The 18961-nt window shown below is 37.1% G+C and overlaps 2 protein-coding genes and 1 long non-coding RNA gene across 5 annotated transcripts; 2 read left to right on the forward strand and 1 right to left on the reverse strand.

Annotated features, from left to right (window-relative positions):
* The first annotated feature begins 6726 nt into the window (after positions 1–6726).
* LOC109128126 (uncharacterized) lies at positions 6727–7420 on the forward strand. Its single transcript, XR_002034591.2, has 3 exons — positions 6727–6868; positions 7025–7117; positions 7303–7420. It is a non-coding gene; the product is annotated as an uncharacterized LOC109128126 (long non-coding RNA).
* A 5651-nt stretch (positions 7421–13071) lies between these two features.
* Positions 13072–15887, forward strand: LOC104732656 (uncharacterized). Of its 2 annotated transcripts, none has more exons than XM_010452224.3 (5): positions 13072–14346; positions 14871–14929; positions 15013–15141; positions 15210–15345; positions 15438–15887. In XM_010452224.3, exons 1-5 carry the CDS (start codon positions 13645–13647, stop codon positions 15729–15731), a joined length of 1320 nt encoding a protein of 439 aa, XP_010450526.1. In that variant the 5' UTR covers positions 13072–13644; the 3' UTR covers positions 15732–15887. The 2 variants fall into 2 exon arrangements, with proteins under 2 accessions (XP_010450526.1, XP_010450527.1); XM_010452225.3 differs by having other exon boundaries at positions 13144–14346; positions 14871–14917.
* On the reverse strand, positions 15878–18857 carry LOC104732657 (THO complex subunit 4D). 2 transcript variants are annotated; one of them, XM_010452226.3, is made up of 7 exons: positions 18632–18857; positions 18003–18277; positions 17018–17161; positions 16866–16934; positions 16589–16785; positions 16408–16488; positions 15878–16260 (listed from the first exon to the last, which is right to left on the reverse strand). In XM_010452226.3, exons 2-7 carry the CDS (start codon positions 18213–18215, stop codon positions 16071–16073), a joined length of 894 nt encoding a protein of 297 aa, XP_010450528.2. In that variant the 5' UTR covers positions 18216–18277; positions 18632–18857; the 3' UTR covers positions 15878–16070. The 2 variants fall into 2 exon arrangements, with proteins under 2 accessions (XP_010450528.2, XP_010450529.2); XM_010452227.3 differs by having other exon boundaries at positions 18003–18272; positions 18632–18833.
* Between the last annotated feature and the right edge of the window lie 104 nt (positions 18858–18961).

The following is an 18961-nucleotide window of genomic DNA, read 5'->3' on the forward strand; positions in this document are numbered from 1 at the left end:
GTCGAATCCCATTCTTGATGATTCTAGTAGAAGACAAGGGATTGGATATCCCTAAAGAACTTAAAGACTCAATCATGCTAACGTGAAAGTGGAATGAACAGTTGTGGCGTCAAAGGCAAAACAAATTGGGGCAATTGCATTTTGTATACCTTTATTTGGTGTTGAATGCAAAAATAGACCTCATATTCGATATTTGAGGAACATAACCACTAAAGATACTGATATTACAGTTGACTCCCTTACGACCAAACAAAAAACAGAAGCCAAAATGACATATGTAACCCGAGGAAGTCTACAACATATTTCTTAAGGTGGATTACAAACTGACGTCAACAAGAAGACATAAAAAGACGTCTACTCCTTAATTATAGTTTAAATTTTAATTAAAAAAATTATAAAAAATAATTTGATAAATCTATTGATCAAATAATAACCACATAGACTTCCTGCATTGAAATAAAATAAATGTACATATAAACGAGTCAAATTAAACAATGAAAGGTTGATTAGGCTAAAATTATTTGATTTAGGGTTTGCTTAAGTAGACTTCTTTTTAAACTATTGGTGGTTGACTATGTTATGCCATCAACCATTAATATTATATTATCTTAATTTCACCGATAATTTAACCAAACCGATAGCTGAACTTAACCGAATGCGTACCGATTCCTTAATTTTAACCTAACCGGATAATTTAACCATATATATACTTCTCTATATAAGTCAAACCTATTTTTTTTTTGTGATCTCTCTCTCTCTCAAATTTCTCTCTAAAAAATTCTGATACTGAAAAGTCTCCTTTCCTTCTTTTTTTTCTCTAAAAATATTTGTTTTTTTTAATGAAAAATTTCTACATCTAATTTAGTTCTAATTCTCACAAATCTTTCATTTTCTTCTTTGTCTCCTTCCTCCCACTTCTTCTCCTCGTTTCTTCATCATCTTTGTCACCTTTTCTCGTCTTCTCCCCAACTCCTCCTTCTTCAGATCTGATTTTTTCCCAGATCCGGTACACTTTCAGCCTCTACCGCCGAAGTAATCGAAGAAAATCCTGGCGAGAGATGTGTCGCTGCTTCAAAAGCCATGGTTCGTTCTTCCAGATTGAGAGTATTTATCTATGGTCGAATTACTCGGTCAGGGTTTGTTCTCAGACCTCCTCTATTTTATTGACCTTTGATCAGTTGACCTTACTAAGCATCCTTCTGGGATTGTTCCTACTCTTCAGTGAGTTCTCTTATGTGTCTCTTGTATATATTTCCAGCAAGCTTGATCTTAAAGCCACTGCTTTGCAGGCGAGGAATGCTAAACACAATCCCAAGGTTTGCTTTTTTTCTGTAAGAATTGCGGAATAAGAACTAGAACAAGAGTGAGAGAATCGTATGAGAAACATAGAAGAATGAGAGAAAAGATAAAGTCTTAGATTATTTGTTTACAAATGTGAGAACAAGGCTTATTATAGCCATACAATCGTCATATAGCCGTTAGGGGAGACTTAATGAAGAAAGGGACATGAAGGAAGCTTGTCTTGCACGGGGGAATAGTGAAAGCAACTGGTCCTAGGTTTGACTTCTCTTAACGGACACATGTGACTCTTCCACCAACCACTTGCTCGACCACTTGAGATATTTTGTGAGCTGCCTCTTCTAGATCCTTCTTCCTACTAAACTCGAATTCCCTAAGGCCTCCTTGTCTCACCATCCTTGTTGGACTGTAGCCCATTCGCCACATACTTGTACGGACGTCCGTACGGATGGTTGTACGGACACCCTTGGTTGAATGTTCTACTCTCTCTTGATCAATACTCCCCCTCAAGTTTAGCTGAGTGAGGTGGCTAAACTTGGAGTGTCGTGACACATTACCTCGTTAAAAACCTCAATATATAAAACCACATGGGACAAAAATATATTGAGGGAAGACTGAGTTTGTTGCAATGTGAATGGCGGCTTGGTTGTCGCAGTGCATAGGGATAGGAGTGTTCACGTTAAAGCCTAGTTCTTCAAGTAGGCCCTTGAGCCATGTAAGCTCAGTTGTGAGCTTCCTCATTGCTCTATACTCTGATTCGGCGCTTGACATTGACACTACCTTTTGCTTCTTTGACTTCCAAGTAACAAGATTGCCTCCTATATGAATGTGCAATAGCCGGTTATTGACCTCCTATCTGTCTTATCGCCACCCCAATCAGCATCACAATATCCCACAATGTCGGTGTTTGAATTCTTTCCCATCCAAATGCCTTGTCCAGGGCTCCCTTTGAGATAATGTAGAATCCTCTCCAATAGGCTCCAATGATATGTTGTAGGATTCTTCATGTATTGGGTCACCTGATTCACAGCATAGCAAATATCAGGTCTAGTAAGTGTTAAATAGATTAACTTACCCACAAGTTGGCGATAGCGAGAAGGATTGTCATAAGGAGGATCCTTTCGCTCCCCCTTTCGCTCAACTTGGTAACCATCTGGAAGTGGTGTGTCCACAGACTTTGCTCCTAGTTTCCCTGTCTCACAAAGTAAATCAAGAGTGTATTTTCTTTGTGAAAGAAATAAACCTTCCGGAGAGCGGTAGACTTCAATTCCAAGAAACTACTTAAGTTCTCCAAGGTCTTTTATATCAAACACTGAATTTAAATGAGCCTTAACCTCTTTAATACCTTCTTGGTTGTCTCCTGTGATGATTAGATCATCTACATATATGAGAACAACCACTATACCTTTAGTATTTTGCAGTGTAAAAAGAGTAGTATCCGAGTGTGATCTCTTAAACCCATGATCTTTCAGTGTGGTGCTAAGCTTGTGGTACCAAGCTCTTGGTGACTGTTTTAGTCCATATATAGCTTTCCTTAAGCGCAGAACCTTTCCAGGTTTGATCACATCTTCAAGACCAGGCGGTGGTGTCAAGACAGGTTCGTAGCAAAGCGTTTAATTCTCCTTGTAAGAAAGCGTTTTTGACATCCATCTGCCATAAATCCCAAGACAGGTTCGTAGCAAGTGAGAGAACAACTCTTACAGTGGAGAGCTTAGCTACAGGTGCGAAAGTGTCCTTATAGTCTTCTCCATAGGTTTGAGTGAAGCCCCTTGCTACCAGTCTAGCTTTGTATCGTTCTATGTCTCCATTACTCAAGAACTTGATTGTAAATATCCACTTGGAGCTCACAGCTTTCTTGCCCGGAGGAAGGTCAGCTTCGTCCCATGTATGGTTATGATTCATGACTCCCACTTCATCATCAACTGCATTCAACCATACTTTACTCTCCTTGGCTTCTTCGTACGTTTGTGGTATATGGTGTTCATCTATCTTCCCAAGAAAAGCTTGATGATCGGTGGGTAGAAGTGCAAGAGAGCAGACGGCTTGAATTGGGTGAGCAATGGCTTCATGTTATAGTATACTCGTTTATCTTTCCACGTTGACGGATGTGACCTGATTCTTGTACTACGTCTCGGTTGCGGAGGTTGTAGAGGTGGATCGGTCGTGAGAGAAGATGGTTCTACTGGTTCAACTTCTTCTTCTCCGATCAAGTTATCCTCCCCTTCCGGCTCAGAAACCGTAGTGTCGTGCGACTCATCAGTTGGAGCAGCCGTCTGAGGTGGCGGTACGTTCGAATTAGTCTCGTCCGTTGAGTCAGGTGTAGTATCCTGGGACATAGTTTGATTTGGAGTTGATGATGCTCCAAGGTGATCTAGAAGGAACCGGAGGCTTGCCGACTGATCATTTGGAGTTGCAAGATCCTTTAAGTCCGCCCAATCTTTCTTATCAAAGTATCCTTGTTCTTCAAGGAACTTAACATCGCGAGAGACCCAAGTGCGCTTGTTGATAGGATCAAAGCATTTGTATCCCTTTTGAGTTATCGAATAGACAAGGAAAATGCACTTGATGCTCTTGGCTTCGAGTTTGTTCCTGAGCTCTCCAGGCACTAAAACAAAACAAACACACCCAAACACTTTTAGATGACTAATGGATGGTTTAAATTGGTTTAATACCTCAAATGGTGACTGATCGTCTAAGATCTTTGTTGGAATTCGGTTGATGAGATAACATGCTGTCATCACCGCATCTCCCCAGTATCTCTTGGGAACATTAGTATGAAACATCATTGATCTCGCCACTTCCATCAAATGTCGGTTCTTCCTTTCAGCAACTCCATTTTGTTGAGGAGTGTATGGGCAGCTTGTTTGATGTATAATGCCATGCTTTGCTAGGTGTTCTTTGAATCGATTGCTAGTGTACTCGCCTCCATTATCTGTTCTAAACACTTTAATCTTAGCATTAAATTGGTTAGTGACATAATTTTGAAAGTTTGTGAAGGCATCAATCACTCTATCCTTAGAAGGAAGTAAAGTAACCCAAGTATATTTTGATTTTTCATCTATGAAGGTCACAAAATACTTGTTGTTATCCCTAGAGGCACAAGGCGATGTCCAAACATCAGAATGAACTAAGTCAAAGCATTTTTCATAGAAAGTAGTAGACTTAGAAAATACGGTTTTACAATGTTTGCCAAGGATACAAGCTTCACAACTAGAATGATCAAAAGAAACATTAGGTAACATCAATTCAAGAGCTCTAGAATGAGGATGACCTAGTCTAGTATGCCACATAACATTAAATGAAACACCAAGATGAGAACTAAGAGAAAAATATTTTGGTGAGCTTGGTGAAGTATCTTCAAGAACATAAAGGTCATCTTTGGTTCCACCTTCGCTAATCAATTTTCCAGTCTCAATATCCTGAAAGTAAACATCATTAGGCCCAAATATAGCATAGCAATTAAGATCATTAGTGGCTCTTTTAACCGACAAGAGATAAGAAGTGAACTTAGGCATGTAAAACGCCTTAGACTCTTTGTTAAATAATTCTAAATCACCTATTCCTTGAATTGGTATTTTATCACCATCAGCGATTATAACATTTCCTCTAGCTGGTTCTATATTGTTTAGCAGATTCGAGTTACTAATCATGTGGTGAGAAGCACCCGAATCTACTACTAGAGAGTTATTAGACTTTAGGGTAAAGAAAGTTTTACCACTTGACTCTTTGAGAGCCAATGACTTGAAGAAGGCCTCTAGGTCCGACTTCTTCACATAGTCTCCTGAGGCAGTCTCTTCTCCACCTTTTGGTGAACCGGCTTGACCTTGTTCCTCCTTGGTGTGAGTGAGATTTGCTCTCGGACCATTGTTGTTATGATTCGGACGAAGATGAGGATGGAGAAACCAGCATTTCTCTTCGGTGTGGTTCTTCCTCTTACAATGTTCACATCCTCCCTTAGATCTCCGGTCTTCTGGCTTGAAAGCTCCCTTGTTAGCGGTGACAAGCTCCCCCTTTCCACTAAAGAGGCCTAGAGATCCTTGTTCCTTTTGGATTTGAGAACAGACGTCGTCGAGGCTGGGAAGTTTGTCCGACCTCAAGATATGCTTGATGAGGTCGTTGAACGTAGGGTTGAGAGTTAGGAGTAAGGCAAACACTTTGTCTTGTTCCCTCCGTTCATTGAGTACAGCCGGATCCATCGTGTTTGGCCTAAGCATCTCGAACTCAGCCCAAAGAGATCTAAACTTGCCAAAGTGCTTGTTAAACTCCACGTCTTCTTGGTTCAAGTCATTTATTGCTTTCTTGACTTCGAAGACACGGGTCAGATTGGAGATATTGCCGAAGACATTCTTAAGAGTCTCCCATAGCTCGCTTGCTGTCTCACAATATGAGTACGCCTCGAGTATTGGAGCTTCGAGAGAGTTTTGGAGGATGGAGAGGATGGTCTAATCTTCTTGGAACCATTTGGCTTCTTCTTCGAGTCTAGCCTCCTCTTCATCTTCTTTGATGGTTTCTTTTCCATCTTCCTTGGTGGCTTTTCTTGGAGCCTCATAACCTTCGATATGGCTCCATAGTTCGCGACCACATAGTGCGGTTTTGGTGGTTCTTGACCACAGGAGGTAGTTTCCTCCCTTGAGAACAGTTGGTAACACAAGTGGTTTTGAATTTTCCATGCTTGAGTACTATGGACCGTTGGATAAAGACTTTACCCGGAGAATAAAAGCAAGTATAATGAGAATCGAGTGAGAAGAATTGAAGAATGAGATGAATAGAAGAGTTAGATTGTCAAGAACAACAACCTAGCTCTGATACCATGTAAGAATTGCGGAATAAGAACTAGAACAAGAGTGAGAGAATCGTATGAGAAACATAGAAGAATGAGAGAAAAGATAAAGTCTTAGATTAGTTGTTTACAAATGTGAGAACAAGGCTTATTATAGCCATACAATCGGCATATAGCCGTTAGGGGAGACTTAATGAAGAAAGGGACATAAAGGAAGCTTCTCTTGGACGGGGGAATAGTGAAAGTGACTAGTCCTAGGTTTGACATCTCCTAACGGACACATGTGACTCTTCCACCAACCACTTGCTCGACCACTTGAGATATTTTGTGAGCTGCCTCTTCTAAATCCTTCTTCCTACTAAACTCAAATTCCCTAAGGCCTCCTTGTCTCACCATCCTTGTTGGACCATAGCCCATTCGCCACATACTTGTATGGACGTCAGTACGGATGGTTGTACGGACACCCTTGGTCGAATGTTCTACTCTTCCTTGATCAATAGTTTCATGATACTTTATTTTAGTAAACCTTAATTGAAGTTCTGCATATGTAATTGATATGTTTATCTATTGATTATGAAATCTGATTGGCTATATATTCAGATTTTTGGTTTGTAGTTAATTTGTGTTAGTTTTCTTCTTTGTCTCAGATTCAGCTGTGGTGGACAGTGTTCAGAGGCTATTCACCTATGACGAGCTAATGGACAACCCTATAACTGAAGAATTTAAGCTATACATACTCGGCGAAGGAGGGTTTTAATCAATAGCCATGTTGCTGTTAAGTAGCTTAAGGTGGGTAGAGGACTAGGGGACCGTGAGGTTAAGAAATAGGTCAAAATCATTAGCCATGTTCACCATCACCATTATTTTCTCTTGTTTGCTACTGCATTTCGATTTAATTTCATATACAAGTTTTTTTCTTACTTACATGTGTTCTATTTTTTACAGGGAAGGGACTAAAGGTTAATATCACTTTCATGTGCCTGGAGTCGTTGAGAAAGCAGGAGGTGAAGTCAAAGGGTGTTGAAGAGTCACTTAGCGGTGAGTATGCATAAATGATATGTTTGGATCTCACCTCTGTTCTTACCTTGATGATGAGTTTGTGTATACTTGTAAAATCTATACAAAATGCTGGATTCGTTTGTTAATGTAATATGTAATTGGACTTTTATTAACCAATCTTTTGTGATGGTATAGTGATTTTCTTGTTTCGTTGACTTATGCAGAGGTATATTTAGCAACACAACTAGGTCGAGCTATATGTTGATATGCACTTGGAATGGTATTGGACTGTTGTAACAATCTCTAAGGTCTTGAAGAACAATGGACTAGAAACAAAGAAGAGTATGTAAAATCTCCTTTCTGATCATCAACAATTACTTTTTCGTAAATCGTAATTCAATAATTTGTTTCCTCTTTGTTCCGTGTTTAACAACAGAAGTGTTAACGTTGAATGTGGGAATAAAAGATGAAATCAAAGGAAGCATAGTCCAGAAGACTAAGGAAAGTTTCTTTTAATTTTTTTTCTCTCCAATGCTGGTAAATAAAATGCAACAGAAGCAGTTTAGGTATGGATTGTCTCCTAAATCTGATGCTATAGACCAGCAAAAATCTCATATTTCCCTCTTTTTTTCTCACGGTTTTATAGTCATTTGAGAAACTCACTTGATTTACTCATACAGAGACAATCAACAACAAAGAAGAGAACCAAACCACGCCTAGAGGATATGGAGAAGACAATGAGCTCAGAATTTCTTGGAATGAGACATCAACCTAAGTTCTTAGAGGGAGTTACTTGGGAAACGAATGGAAGAAGCTTTTTTTGAATGGTTAAGTTCTTGTGTAAGAGTTACTTCTTGTTTTCTTGATTAGTGTTTTTTTTTTGTCGGCCATTATTGTACTTGGGAATGTTATGTAATAAGATGTGTTTGGTGAATGTAATAATAATTTTATGTATTTTTGGAAAACAAAGTTCAATAGAAGAAATTATACAAATTGAATTAAATATTCATCTAGCCAAATAATAGTGTTATGACACTATATAGAACAGCATTAAACATGTGCTACAAGAAAATATATTAAATCTTTCGAATTAACGCTATAATAGAACAACTTGAGATAGCATACAAAAAAGTGCTATTGTATGGGGTGATCCTATTATAGCTGGGGCAGAGATAGCGTTTGATAATTTGCTATCAATGACATATGATAACAGTTTTTTAGTGCTAACAAAGCCTATATTTTTTGTAGTGTGATTTTCTAAAAAATACTAACCAAGATAGATATAGAAAAACTGAAAAAAAAAACCCTATAAATATGTAATTTCAATAAAATTTAGTGTAACAATTAATAGTTAAGAATACACTTCATTGTAGTATTGAAGATGAAATCACTTCATTGTACCATATCTCGCCGAACTCTATATTCTTCAACCCCGCCGCTTCATCTTCGCTGCCGTTTCATTTTCGAACTAAAAAATCAAAATAATTCTTTATATATTTTCAATTAAAGATTTTTTCAATTATACAGACTTGACACAGAACTCCAACACGTTGACTTCCAAAATAAATTTAAGTTAATGACCTAACTGCCTAAGAAAACCAAAAACTTGATTTCTCCATATGTATAATATATAATCATTTCAAAAACATACAGAGGCAAGTACATATCATATATCAAAGAATACAACAAGAAAATCTTTAAAATTATTCACCAATTTGCAATAAATTGGTTTTCAAATTATGAAGACTTCATGTTAATGTCAACCTTGTAGACATAAACTAGCCTCTATGAAGATACTTCCCTTGAAGTCTGATATATCATGGTTTTGTGGTTTTTAACCATGATATAAAGAGTCTTTTAGTGTCTTTTGATGTGTTTCTAGGATGTTTTTGAATCTTAACAGGTTTTCTAGGATTTTGGTATGAAAGGAGCAAAATGGAGCAATTTGGATCATTTTGGAGCATCAATTCAGAAGAAACGAACTTGGAGTCAGAACAGAGAGGGAGTGTCGATCGACACTGCCTTAGCATCGATCGACACCATGTTCAGCCGATGAAGAATCACAAATTTGGAAGTTTTACAAAGTTGCCCGAAGTTTTCCATATTTGCAACACAAGTCTCTGACATGTTTTAGGACATATAAATAGTATTTTTAGGTTTTACAAACCATTAAGTTTTATTCTAGCAAGTTTTTATTTTTCTGGAATCCTGTGAGATTTTGAGAGCTTTGGAGAGAGAGATCTGCTTTGTAGAGAAGAATTTCTTGAACTCTCTTTTACTCTTTTAATTTCAATTGCTTATTATTCAGAATCATGTCTTGTTCTTCATTGATCATGTCTGAGTAGTTTGCTTGTTAGGTTCAGGGTTTTTTATAGGGTTTTTATGAATTATTAGATCTGTTTATTTAGGATTCAATATTTATCTAGATCTTCATCTTAGGTTGTTCTTCATATTAGTTCTTGATTGATCACCTAGAATTAATACTTTAGGAAAATAAATTGATATGAGAATATAATTGATTTTCCTGATAAAACCTTTTGATGAGCAAAATTATTTCTTGCAAAGAGATTTGATTTAATAATTTTGTGAACAATCTAAACCTGATTTTATTGCTGATTTTTAACCTAGAATTTTACAAAGAGATTTGGATTTTCTGATTTTAAATTTAGATAAAATTTGCAGTGAGAACTTATTTATTTTACAGAAGTGTCTAGAGTTCTAGATCTGTTCTTAATTGTTTGAATCCTAATTAATTGATTGATTTAATATTTCATAATTTCCTGAGAAATTCCCTAGACCTAGCTTTTTGATCCCCTGAATTTACAACAGCTTTTATTTAATATTTTGCATTGTTTATTTTAATTCAATTTAATCTGTTTAGCATAATTATAAAACTCTATAATTTATTGTGTAGTCTTGAGTCCTTGTGGAATTCAACCCCAAAGTACTGCATTGATCTCTTAATTTGAGAGAGTAGCTCTAAGGTAAATTTGAGCATGTCAAAGTCTATTTTGTGTGGTCTATTTTTGCAATTACAATTTAATAAAGCAGACACCGGATGAAGTCTACTAGGATAGTTGACTTCTTTTGTTGTCTTCTTTTGTTAATTTTTTGGTCAGTTTTGCAATTAAAAACATAGAACAGAGTAGACTTCTTAAAAAGTTTCAACAAGTTAACTCGATTACAGTCTACTCTGGTTATTTTTGCAATTGACCAAACCATTGACGTTGTAGTAGACTTCTAGCTAAAAGATAGACTTCATCTATCCGTCAACTAGAAAAAGTAAACTTTGTTGTGGTTAGTTTTGCAATTGACCAAGTTTGACTTTCGCCAAGTAGACTACGTACGAAGTCTCCAAGAATGTTGAATTCGTTTGCAGTCTGTCGTGGTCATTTTTGGGGTTGACCAACATTTTAATTATTTAATTAGTAGACTTCTTTTGCAGTCAACTAATTAATTTTATATCAATAATATTACGGTCAATGCTTAAATATTTTGGTCAACTCCAAAAATAGTCACTATAGAAGTCTACTCTTTTATTATCGTAAGAAAACTTAGTCCGACAGTCATCACTAAAAAGTTAAGAATTTGGTCACCTGCAAAAATACACCTTAGTAGACTGCAAACGAAGTATCCGACGGAAAGATTATAATGCAGTCTGAATCATATTTTTTTTGTTTTCAAATGAAATTAAGGAGACTGAAATTTCAGTCTACGGGCTCGAAACTCGATAAACTTTTAATTGCAAAACTAACCATATAGTAAACTTTACATGATATTATGACGGTTAGACTAACAAATGAAGTCTAATTTCGCAAAATATCAAGACAAATCAAGAAAACTACCGGAAAATAACCTTATGGGTGGTTGTTTCGCAATGTCAAGCAGCCGAGGACGTCGTCTTTAGTCACCAAGGAAGAAACCCATCACCAATTTAATCACTATCCAAGAATCACGACATATAACAAGATGAACGCACTTGCAAATTATCTTGGACTAAAATAGAGAGGAGATGAAAGAAAATGAAGTTCTCAAATAGCATTGGGTGTTATTTAAGCTCACAAATTCAGGTTGTTGAAGCATTAAGAGCTTCAAATTTGGTTGTTCATGGTTGTTGGAAAATTGATGGCGGTGACACAACCGTAAATAAAAGAAGAAGATGAGGATATGGATGTAATAAACATTTTCGCAAGAAATTCAAATAAATTAGAAATAATGGTATTTGTGTGAATACAATGAACACATAAGGATTTAATTGGGAGAAAGTGACAAATACTGGAAAGAGAAAAAAAAATAGTCAGTTTTATAATTGACTCAAGTTAGGGGTCTAGTTTTGCAAGCACTAAACCTTTTAGTAACTCCACACATGATCAAACAATCATAAAAAGTTCGCTATAAAAAACTTTCAAACTCGGGATATTAGAATTGTTTCAAGGCGATCACTTCGTCGTAGTGTGGGTAAAATTTTTTGACATCTCCAAAAAAAAAAAAATATCTCATCCAAAAATGGATCACCCATATAGTAGGTAACTATAAGCATTTCTTAAAATTGGTGGAACTACTCATGGAAGTTTTTTAAATAAGGTCTTCGCATCTCTTCCAAATATTTTGATAGCTTAGTCTCTCTATTATCTATATATGAGATTTTCTTTGATTGGTACATTTCCATTGGAACCGGAGTTAGAATCAAACATTTGAGAACCAAATATTATATGTATTAATGATAGTTTTATACTTCTACCACTTTATCTCTATTTACCACTAATACTATTTTCGGTCACCTTTACCGGCTGCTGATCTCCGGCCACTTTTTCCGGTCATCTCCTTCGGCCACTGATCTTTGGCTACCTTCTCCGACTACTTCTTCCAGCCATCACCTCCGACCCAACTCCGACCGACTGCCAGTGCCGGTCCAGCAAAAAATGAGGCCCAATACGTAAACATTTTATTAATGGATTTTATAAGATAAATTTTAAAAGTTAAAATAAAATCTTAAGAGCTTATAAAATAGAGGCTTATTTTTGGAATAATAAATAGATAAAGATTAAAATTTGAGACCAAATCTTAAATGTTTTGAAAAATGAGGCCTATATTTGCAATATAAATATTTAGTTGGGCCTAACTTTTTTACTAAAAATTTCAAAAAAAATTAGAGGCCCAATACGTTTGTGTCATAGGAATGTGCGGCGGGCCGGGCCTGCCTACTGCCACCTTCTCCGACCAACAGCAACCACTATCCTCAGCTACCACAAAACACTAAACTGCTAATTTTGCTCCACTATTATTCTGTTTTTCTATTTTTTAAAAATATATTGCTATATTTGTTTAATTTTTTTGGTCTTGGCTATTCAGTTAATTCACCCATATTTTAAAACCAAATGTTTTAAACAATTGTTTTAGTCGTCATAAGAGACACACGAACAAAAAAAGTTAGCATCAGTTATTTTCGTCGTTAATGTAAATGACGGAAAAGAGATAACAAGCACACTGAAAATTCAGAAGTGCATTCAGATAAAAGAAAGAAGCAAAAAAAAAAATAATAACCTGGTCGGCAAACAAAATAATTGTTTTAGTCGTCATAAGAGACACACGAACAAAAAAAGTTAGCATCAGTTATTTTCGTCGTTAATGTAAATGACGGAAAAGAGATAACAAGCACACTGAAAATTCAGAAGTGCATTCAGATAAAAGAAAGAAGCAAAAAAAAAATAATAACCTGGTCGGCAAACAAAATAATACTAATAACCTGAAAATTAAAAAAATACTCCCTCTGTTTCACAAAGAGTGTCATTTTGACATATTTCACATAAATTAAGAAAAGTTTGAATTATACTTATTTGCCCCTATTTATTAAGTGATTAATGATCAAAATTCAATGAAAATAGCTTTGGGTTTAGGGGTAAAAAAGAAAATTTAGCATTAAAACACTCATTCGAAATGTAAAATGACATTTTTTATGAAACAAAAAATTTTCTCCAGAATGACACTCTTTTGTGAAACAGAGGAAGTACTAGTCATAGTCAGCAGTAGCCTCTCTTGTACAAAGAGAGAATCAAATATTTTCCATAATTCAAAAGACTTGCACAATTAAAAATTTGGGGTTATTGAATGAAAGACATGTTCTTCAATTCTTGCTTTTTGGGCTGCTCTGTCTCTGTCTCTGTCTCGAAACACCCATTAGAGATCATCATCTCTCTTCTTATCTGTCTTTTTTACTCTTAGCTGGTGGTTTCTTCTTCTTCTTTAACCCTTTTTTGCTCTAATTTGCAATATCTTCTTTTTCCCAAATCTTAATTTTCCAAAAAACACTCTTTTCCATAATTCTTCAAATTCCAAGTTCTCTGATTACCAATCTAAACTCGAATTTGACCAAACCTTGAAATCTCATTTCAATCGGATTTTAAGTTACAAAAATCTCATCTTTATCTCAATTTTTCAGATTTTTCTCTAATTTCAAAAAAAAAAACAAATCTCACCTTTGGATTCAAAAGTTTCAATTTTTCCTCCTTCAAAAACCCAATTTCATAAAAATCTCACCTTTGGAATTGGATCAAAGAAAAAAAAATATGTCAGTAGCTTGTGGACTAGAATGCGTATTCTGCGTAGGATTCAGTCGGTGGATATGGAAACGATGCACACACGTAGGCTCCGACGACAGTGCCACATGGACATCAGCAACACCCGAAGAGTTCGAACCAATCCCAAGAATCAGCCGCGTGATCCTCGCCGTCTACGAACCCGATCTCAGAAACCCAAAAATCTCACCTTCACTTGGATCCTTCGATCTAAACCCTGACTGGGTCATCAAACGTGTGACCCACGAAAAAACCCAAGGCAGATCTCCACCTTACATCATCTACGTCGACCACAACCACCGTGAGATCGTACTAGCGATCCGTGGCTTGAACTTAGCTAAAGAGAGCGATTACAAGATTCTTTTGGATAACAAGTTGGGTCAGAAGATGCTCGGTGGTGGGTTTGTGCATCGTGGGCTTTTGAAATCTGCGGCTTGGGTTCTGAATCAAGAGTCTGAGACGCTTAGGAGAGTTTGGGAAGAGAATGGTAAAGAGTACGATTTGGTTTTCGCTGGTCACTCTTTGGGGTCTGGTGTTGCGGCTTTGATGGCGGTTTTGGTTGTGAATACTCCGGCGATGATCGGTTGTGTTCCGAGGAGTAAGATTCGGTGTTTTGCTTTGGCTCCGGCGAGGTGTATGTCTCTTAATCTCGCCGTTAAGTATGCTGACGTCATCTTCTCCGTTATTTTACAGGTTAGTTTTTTAATTTATTTTAATTTGTGTCATTTGATAATGTGACAATGTTATGTAAAAAGATTCAAGAAATTATAGATTAGTGTAAATTAGAGACAAAAATGCGTAAATTTAGCTGATTTTAGACAAATGGTTTAGGTGAATTTATGGTTTAGTTGTTTTAGGGGTTAGAGATTGATTATGACAACTATCTTGTTGATATTATAAAAAGAGTTGAATAATATTATAGTTTTGATAATGGATATTTTTGTAACTGTATTGTTGGATCGTGGTGGTTGGTTCATTGTTGACAAAGCATTGTCATAATCATCATCATCCGTAAGTAAAGAATATGCTTTTGTGCTATATACATGGAATCGACCAATTGAATTTTCCTTGTTGCTTCTTGAGTTTGGTCAGAATATTCTGCTAAAATTTTCTACTTATTTAGGTAGCTTGTTTGGTTGTTAAGAAAGGTATCTACAGCTTTTTAATGAAACAGTTTCTTTAGAGTAAGAATAACATCTGACTAAGTTAAATTGCAGGATGATTTTTTACCAAGAACGGCAACACCATTAGAGGATATATTCAAGTCCGTATTCTGGCAAGTGTCGAACTTATGTTTTGGCTGTTGGTATGAACTTATCCATAGGTTGATTCAACATTTTGTATTTGTTGTTTGGACAGTTTGCCTTGCTTGTTGTTTCTAGTTTGTTTGAGGGATACGTTTATACCAGAAGGTCGGAAACTAAGAGATCCTAGAAGACTTTATGCTCCTGGTCGAATTTATCATATCGTTGAGCGAAAATTTTGCAGGTAAATAGTGAAGTTAGTGTGCTATTTTCTTTTGTGATTCTTTTCTGATTTATTGTTTGTATTTTTAGATGTGGAAGGTTTCCTCCTGAAGTGAGAACAGCGATTCCAGTGGATGGTAGATTTGAACATATTGTATTATCGTCGAATGCAACGTCTGATCATGCTATTCTATGGATTGAAAGAGAAGCAGAAAAGGCATTGCAGGTGAATTTTTATTTTTACTCTTTGGTTCTAGTTGTCTAAATAAAGACAAGAGTAACACAACCAAATAAGGGATTTGTGATGTGTGGTTACAGATATTGAGAGAGAAGAGTTCAGAGACAGTGGTAACAGTGCCACCAAAAGAGAAGAGAATGGAGAGGCTAAACACTTTAGAGAAAGAGCACAAAGATGCGTTGGAGAGAGCGGTGAGTCTAAATATCCCACACGCAGTGTCCACCGCGGAAGAAGAAGAAGAATGCAGTAATGGAGAAGCGTCGGCGGAGTCAAAAACAAAGAAGAAGAATTGGGATGAAGTGGTGGAGAAGCTTTTCCATCGAAGCAATTCTGGAGAATTCGTATTCAACGACAATGTTGCTCCTGAGAGGTAGTCTTATACCGGGTTGATAGTGATTGGATCAAGTTTGGTTTTGTATATTCAATTCTAGGTTTTATAGATGTGTGAGAGTGTCTATAATCCGGTTACATTTGTCCGAGACAAGAAAATTTTGTCCCAATTGCTCAAAATCTGGTGTCATTTTTCCAAATTACTCATAATTGCTCGAAGTAACTTTGAAGAGTTTCAATAAGTAAACCTAAGACTAGATTCTAAACAATTTTCATTTACTTTACACAATCAAACTCCAACAAACCACAAAGGACATGAAAAAGGAGAAGCAAGGTATCATCTGAAACTAGTTAGTAAGACACACTGATTCCTTTCTGCGGTTTTAAGAGATGTTCATGGCATCTGCGTGATAGCTCTCAAGATCCTTGTCAAGATCAGCAGCTGACTTCTCTACTGGCTTCTTTCCGTTTCCTTTGCCACCACCGCGACCACGGCCACCACCACCACGCCCTCCTCTACTACGGAACCCGCCTCTTCCTCCTCTCATCCCTCCTCCTTGCTGGTTATTATGACTGCCACCAAGAGAATAAATTATATTTTTCGTTACACCAAATTAGGAATATTTCTGTGACTGTTAGGACTAATATGAAACTCAAATCTGTTTCAATTTGATAAATCTCAGTTCGGTTCTACACTACACGTATTAAAAGTATACTTACATTGGAAGGCGGCGACTGACAGTAGGAGCTGGACCTCTTCCTCCTCTCCCTCCTCTAATTCTTCCTCTCCCTCCTCCTTGTCTGCAAATACCAGAAAAGATTGTGCAATTCTTGGGTTTAGACTCTCAACAATTATTCATGCAAGCACGGAAATTAAAGGACAAGAGACAGAAATTCATACTGGATAACAACAGTCCTCTTCAGCCTTCCGTTGAGTCCAGTGACATTCACATTCACACGACCTGATAAAGAAGCATCAGACTTGTTGCCACCCAAAATCTCAAGTCTCATTGGTCTTCCATCCAATAATACATTGTTGTACTTCTTTAGAGCTTGAATTGCATCACTTCTTCTTGGATATACCACTTCAGCTGTGCCCTATAATAGCATGGAAACAAAGAAAAAGGAGACTTACAATCATGAAGAGAAAGGGACTGCTAAAGATTCATGAGACTTACACTTGGACGCCCATTCTTGTCGTAATGAATGGCATAACGCTCTAACTCCCCAATCTCAGAGAAGAGTTCCTAGATCCCACAGAGACGAAGTTAAGTGTCTCCCCTATCAAGATACCAAAAGCACAGAATATACAAAGCCAGATTCTATTTACCCTTATATCTTCATTTGTCACACCCTGGTCCAGATTTGTAACATGGAGCCTGGTTCCAGCTTCAACTCCTGATACCCCAGCAGCTCTTAGGCCATCTTCAAACAAACCGTTTTGCCATGGCAAGCTCCTGACCCTACGGACAGGCTATTCAAAAGAACATAATCATTTTAGTACAACATGTCTGTCGAACTTCAGAAACAACGTCAATGAAAAATAACTCCAATGAAGAGACCATCCATTTGTCTGAAAGAGTAAAGACCAGTCAAAGTAAAGTGCTCCACCAAGTAGTCAAGAACCACCCAATGAGAAAACCAAAATGAAATGGAGGAAGAATGAATTTTGACCAGCTGCTTATTGTTCACTGCTCCGGTTCCAAAACAACTCTTTATACCACTATGATGATAAAGGAAAAACCAGGACGTTCATAGCACGCAGAAGAAATTCCAGATGTAGCAAGAGGCTCATCAATAACTTCACGCATGATGCAAAAAAACTGTGTAGAGGTAAGCTACTACATAGCGTAGTTACTGCCATAACAGTTACTGAACTTTCCCCCAAACGCTACAACACGACAAGTCTAATTTTTCAAGTAGCAATGCCATTGTTCTGGATGAACAAACTTTGACCTTTTTAACTCACTGAAGCTCTTCAGCTAAAAAGCACAGTGGTAAAGAAAAAACAAGAACGCGTGCACATGTCGATGCATGTCCGCCAAAGTCCTTGAAATTTAACCACAAAAACCCAAAAGTACACCGAAATTGCAGGGTAAGAGTCTAAGAGACTTTTCTAAATGAAATCATCTCCTAGACGAGGTTCTGAATGTTAAAGAATGTCAAACTATCATCAGAAGGCTTCTAGCATCTACGAGAAAACCTGCTTCTCCCATCTTTTAGCTATAAGCATGATGAAGTAAATGCTTTGATACCACAGAAACTCAAGACTTCCAAAATCATACACATAGAAGTTCCCAGATTTTCGAGCTTGCCTTGTTAATGGAGAAAGATGATGGGTGAGCTATCACAGCAAGAGGACCTCTTCGAGCAGGTCCAGCTCCTCTTCCACCACCAAGAAAACCATTTGATCCACTACCACGGCCACCACCACGACCACGACCACGTGAATTCCCTCTTCCCCCAGACCTTGCAGTCTTACCCTTCTTAACAATCTCATCAAGAGTCATATTCAATGCTCCCGACATCTTCACCGCCAAATTTGTCTTATAAAAACAAGAGATATAAGACTGAATCTGAGAAACCTGCACTGATCAAAGAAATCAAAAGAGTAATTTAGAAACCCACCAGCACAATCACAAACCACAAATTTCACTCAAAACAAAGGAATACGAAATATTCAAACTAATCATATGATCGAGAGCTAGATCAGCTAACAAGAACCTGAAATCAGATAAACCCCTCTATAATCACATACAAACCCTAGATCTATGCATCTCTATACAACCTAGACTTCGTTTTTGAAACGAAAACCTGGGAATCTCATGCAAGCAGATGAAAACAGAACGAAATCAATCAAATAAGATGGTTCGAGACTTCAATGGAAATAAATATCTACAGACGAATGAATTCGTAGAAAGATTAGACGAAAAACAAAATTTACCAGAAGAAGAGCAGAGTTTAACGAGAGAGAGAGAGAGAGATGGAAGAAGAAGATGAAGAGACTGGGTTTTAGGGTTCTGAGGAGCTTTCTATTGAGTTGTGTGCGTTTGGGATTCTTCAGAATTTAGCAGAAGAAGGTGATTGAGAGAATTTGAGAGTTTCCAACCGAAGAGGAACAACGAATGTAGTAGTAACAAACCAACAACAACCAGACATTACTTGGGCCTAGAGCGTCCGGCCCATGTGGACAACACAAAAACTTACGCAGTTTTGAGATAACAGCACGTTGTTAGAAACCAGGAAATTCAAACGGCAGGATGTGTTAAAATCT

The sequence above is a fragment of the Camelina sativa genome, chromosome 12 (genome assembly GCF_030686135.1).
Source record: "Camelina sativa cultivar CO46 ecotype springtype chromosome 12, ASM3068613v1".
In the NCBI taxonomy this organism is placed as follows: domain Eukaryota; kingdom Viridiplantae; phylum Streptophyta; class Magnoliopsida; order Brassicales; family Brassicaceae; genus Camelina; species Camelina sativa.

Bases quoted from the DNA above. Each gene is read 5' to 3' on its own strand.
- LOC104732657 (XM_010452226.3), bottom strand. From the start codon at position 18,215: ATGTCGGGAGCATTGAATATGACTCTTGATGAGATTGTTAAGAAGGGT. The intron at 17,162-18,002 runs GCAAGCTCGAAA...TCTTTTGAATAG, and splicing joins CATCTTTCTCCATTAACAAG to CCTGTCCGTAGGGTCAGGAG. The intron at 16,261-16,407 runs GTAAGTATACTT...TCTTGGTGGCAG, and splicing joins GTCAGTCGCCGCCTTCCAAT to TCATAATAACCAGCAAGGAG.
- LOC104732656 (XM_010452224.3), top strand. From the start codon at position 13,645: ATGTCAGTAGCTTGTGGACTAGAATGCGTATTCTGCGTAGGATTCAGT. The intron at 14,930-15,012 runs GCAAGTGTCGAA...TTGTTTGGACAG, and splicing joins ATATTCAAGTCCGTATTCTG to TTTGCCTTGCTTGTTGTTTC. The intron at 15,346-15,437 runs GTGAATTTTTAT...GTGTGGTTACAG, and splicing joins AAGCAGAAAAGGCATTGCAG to ATATTGAGAGAGAAGAGTTC.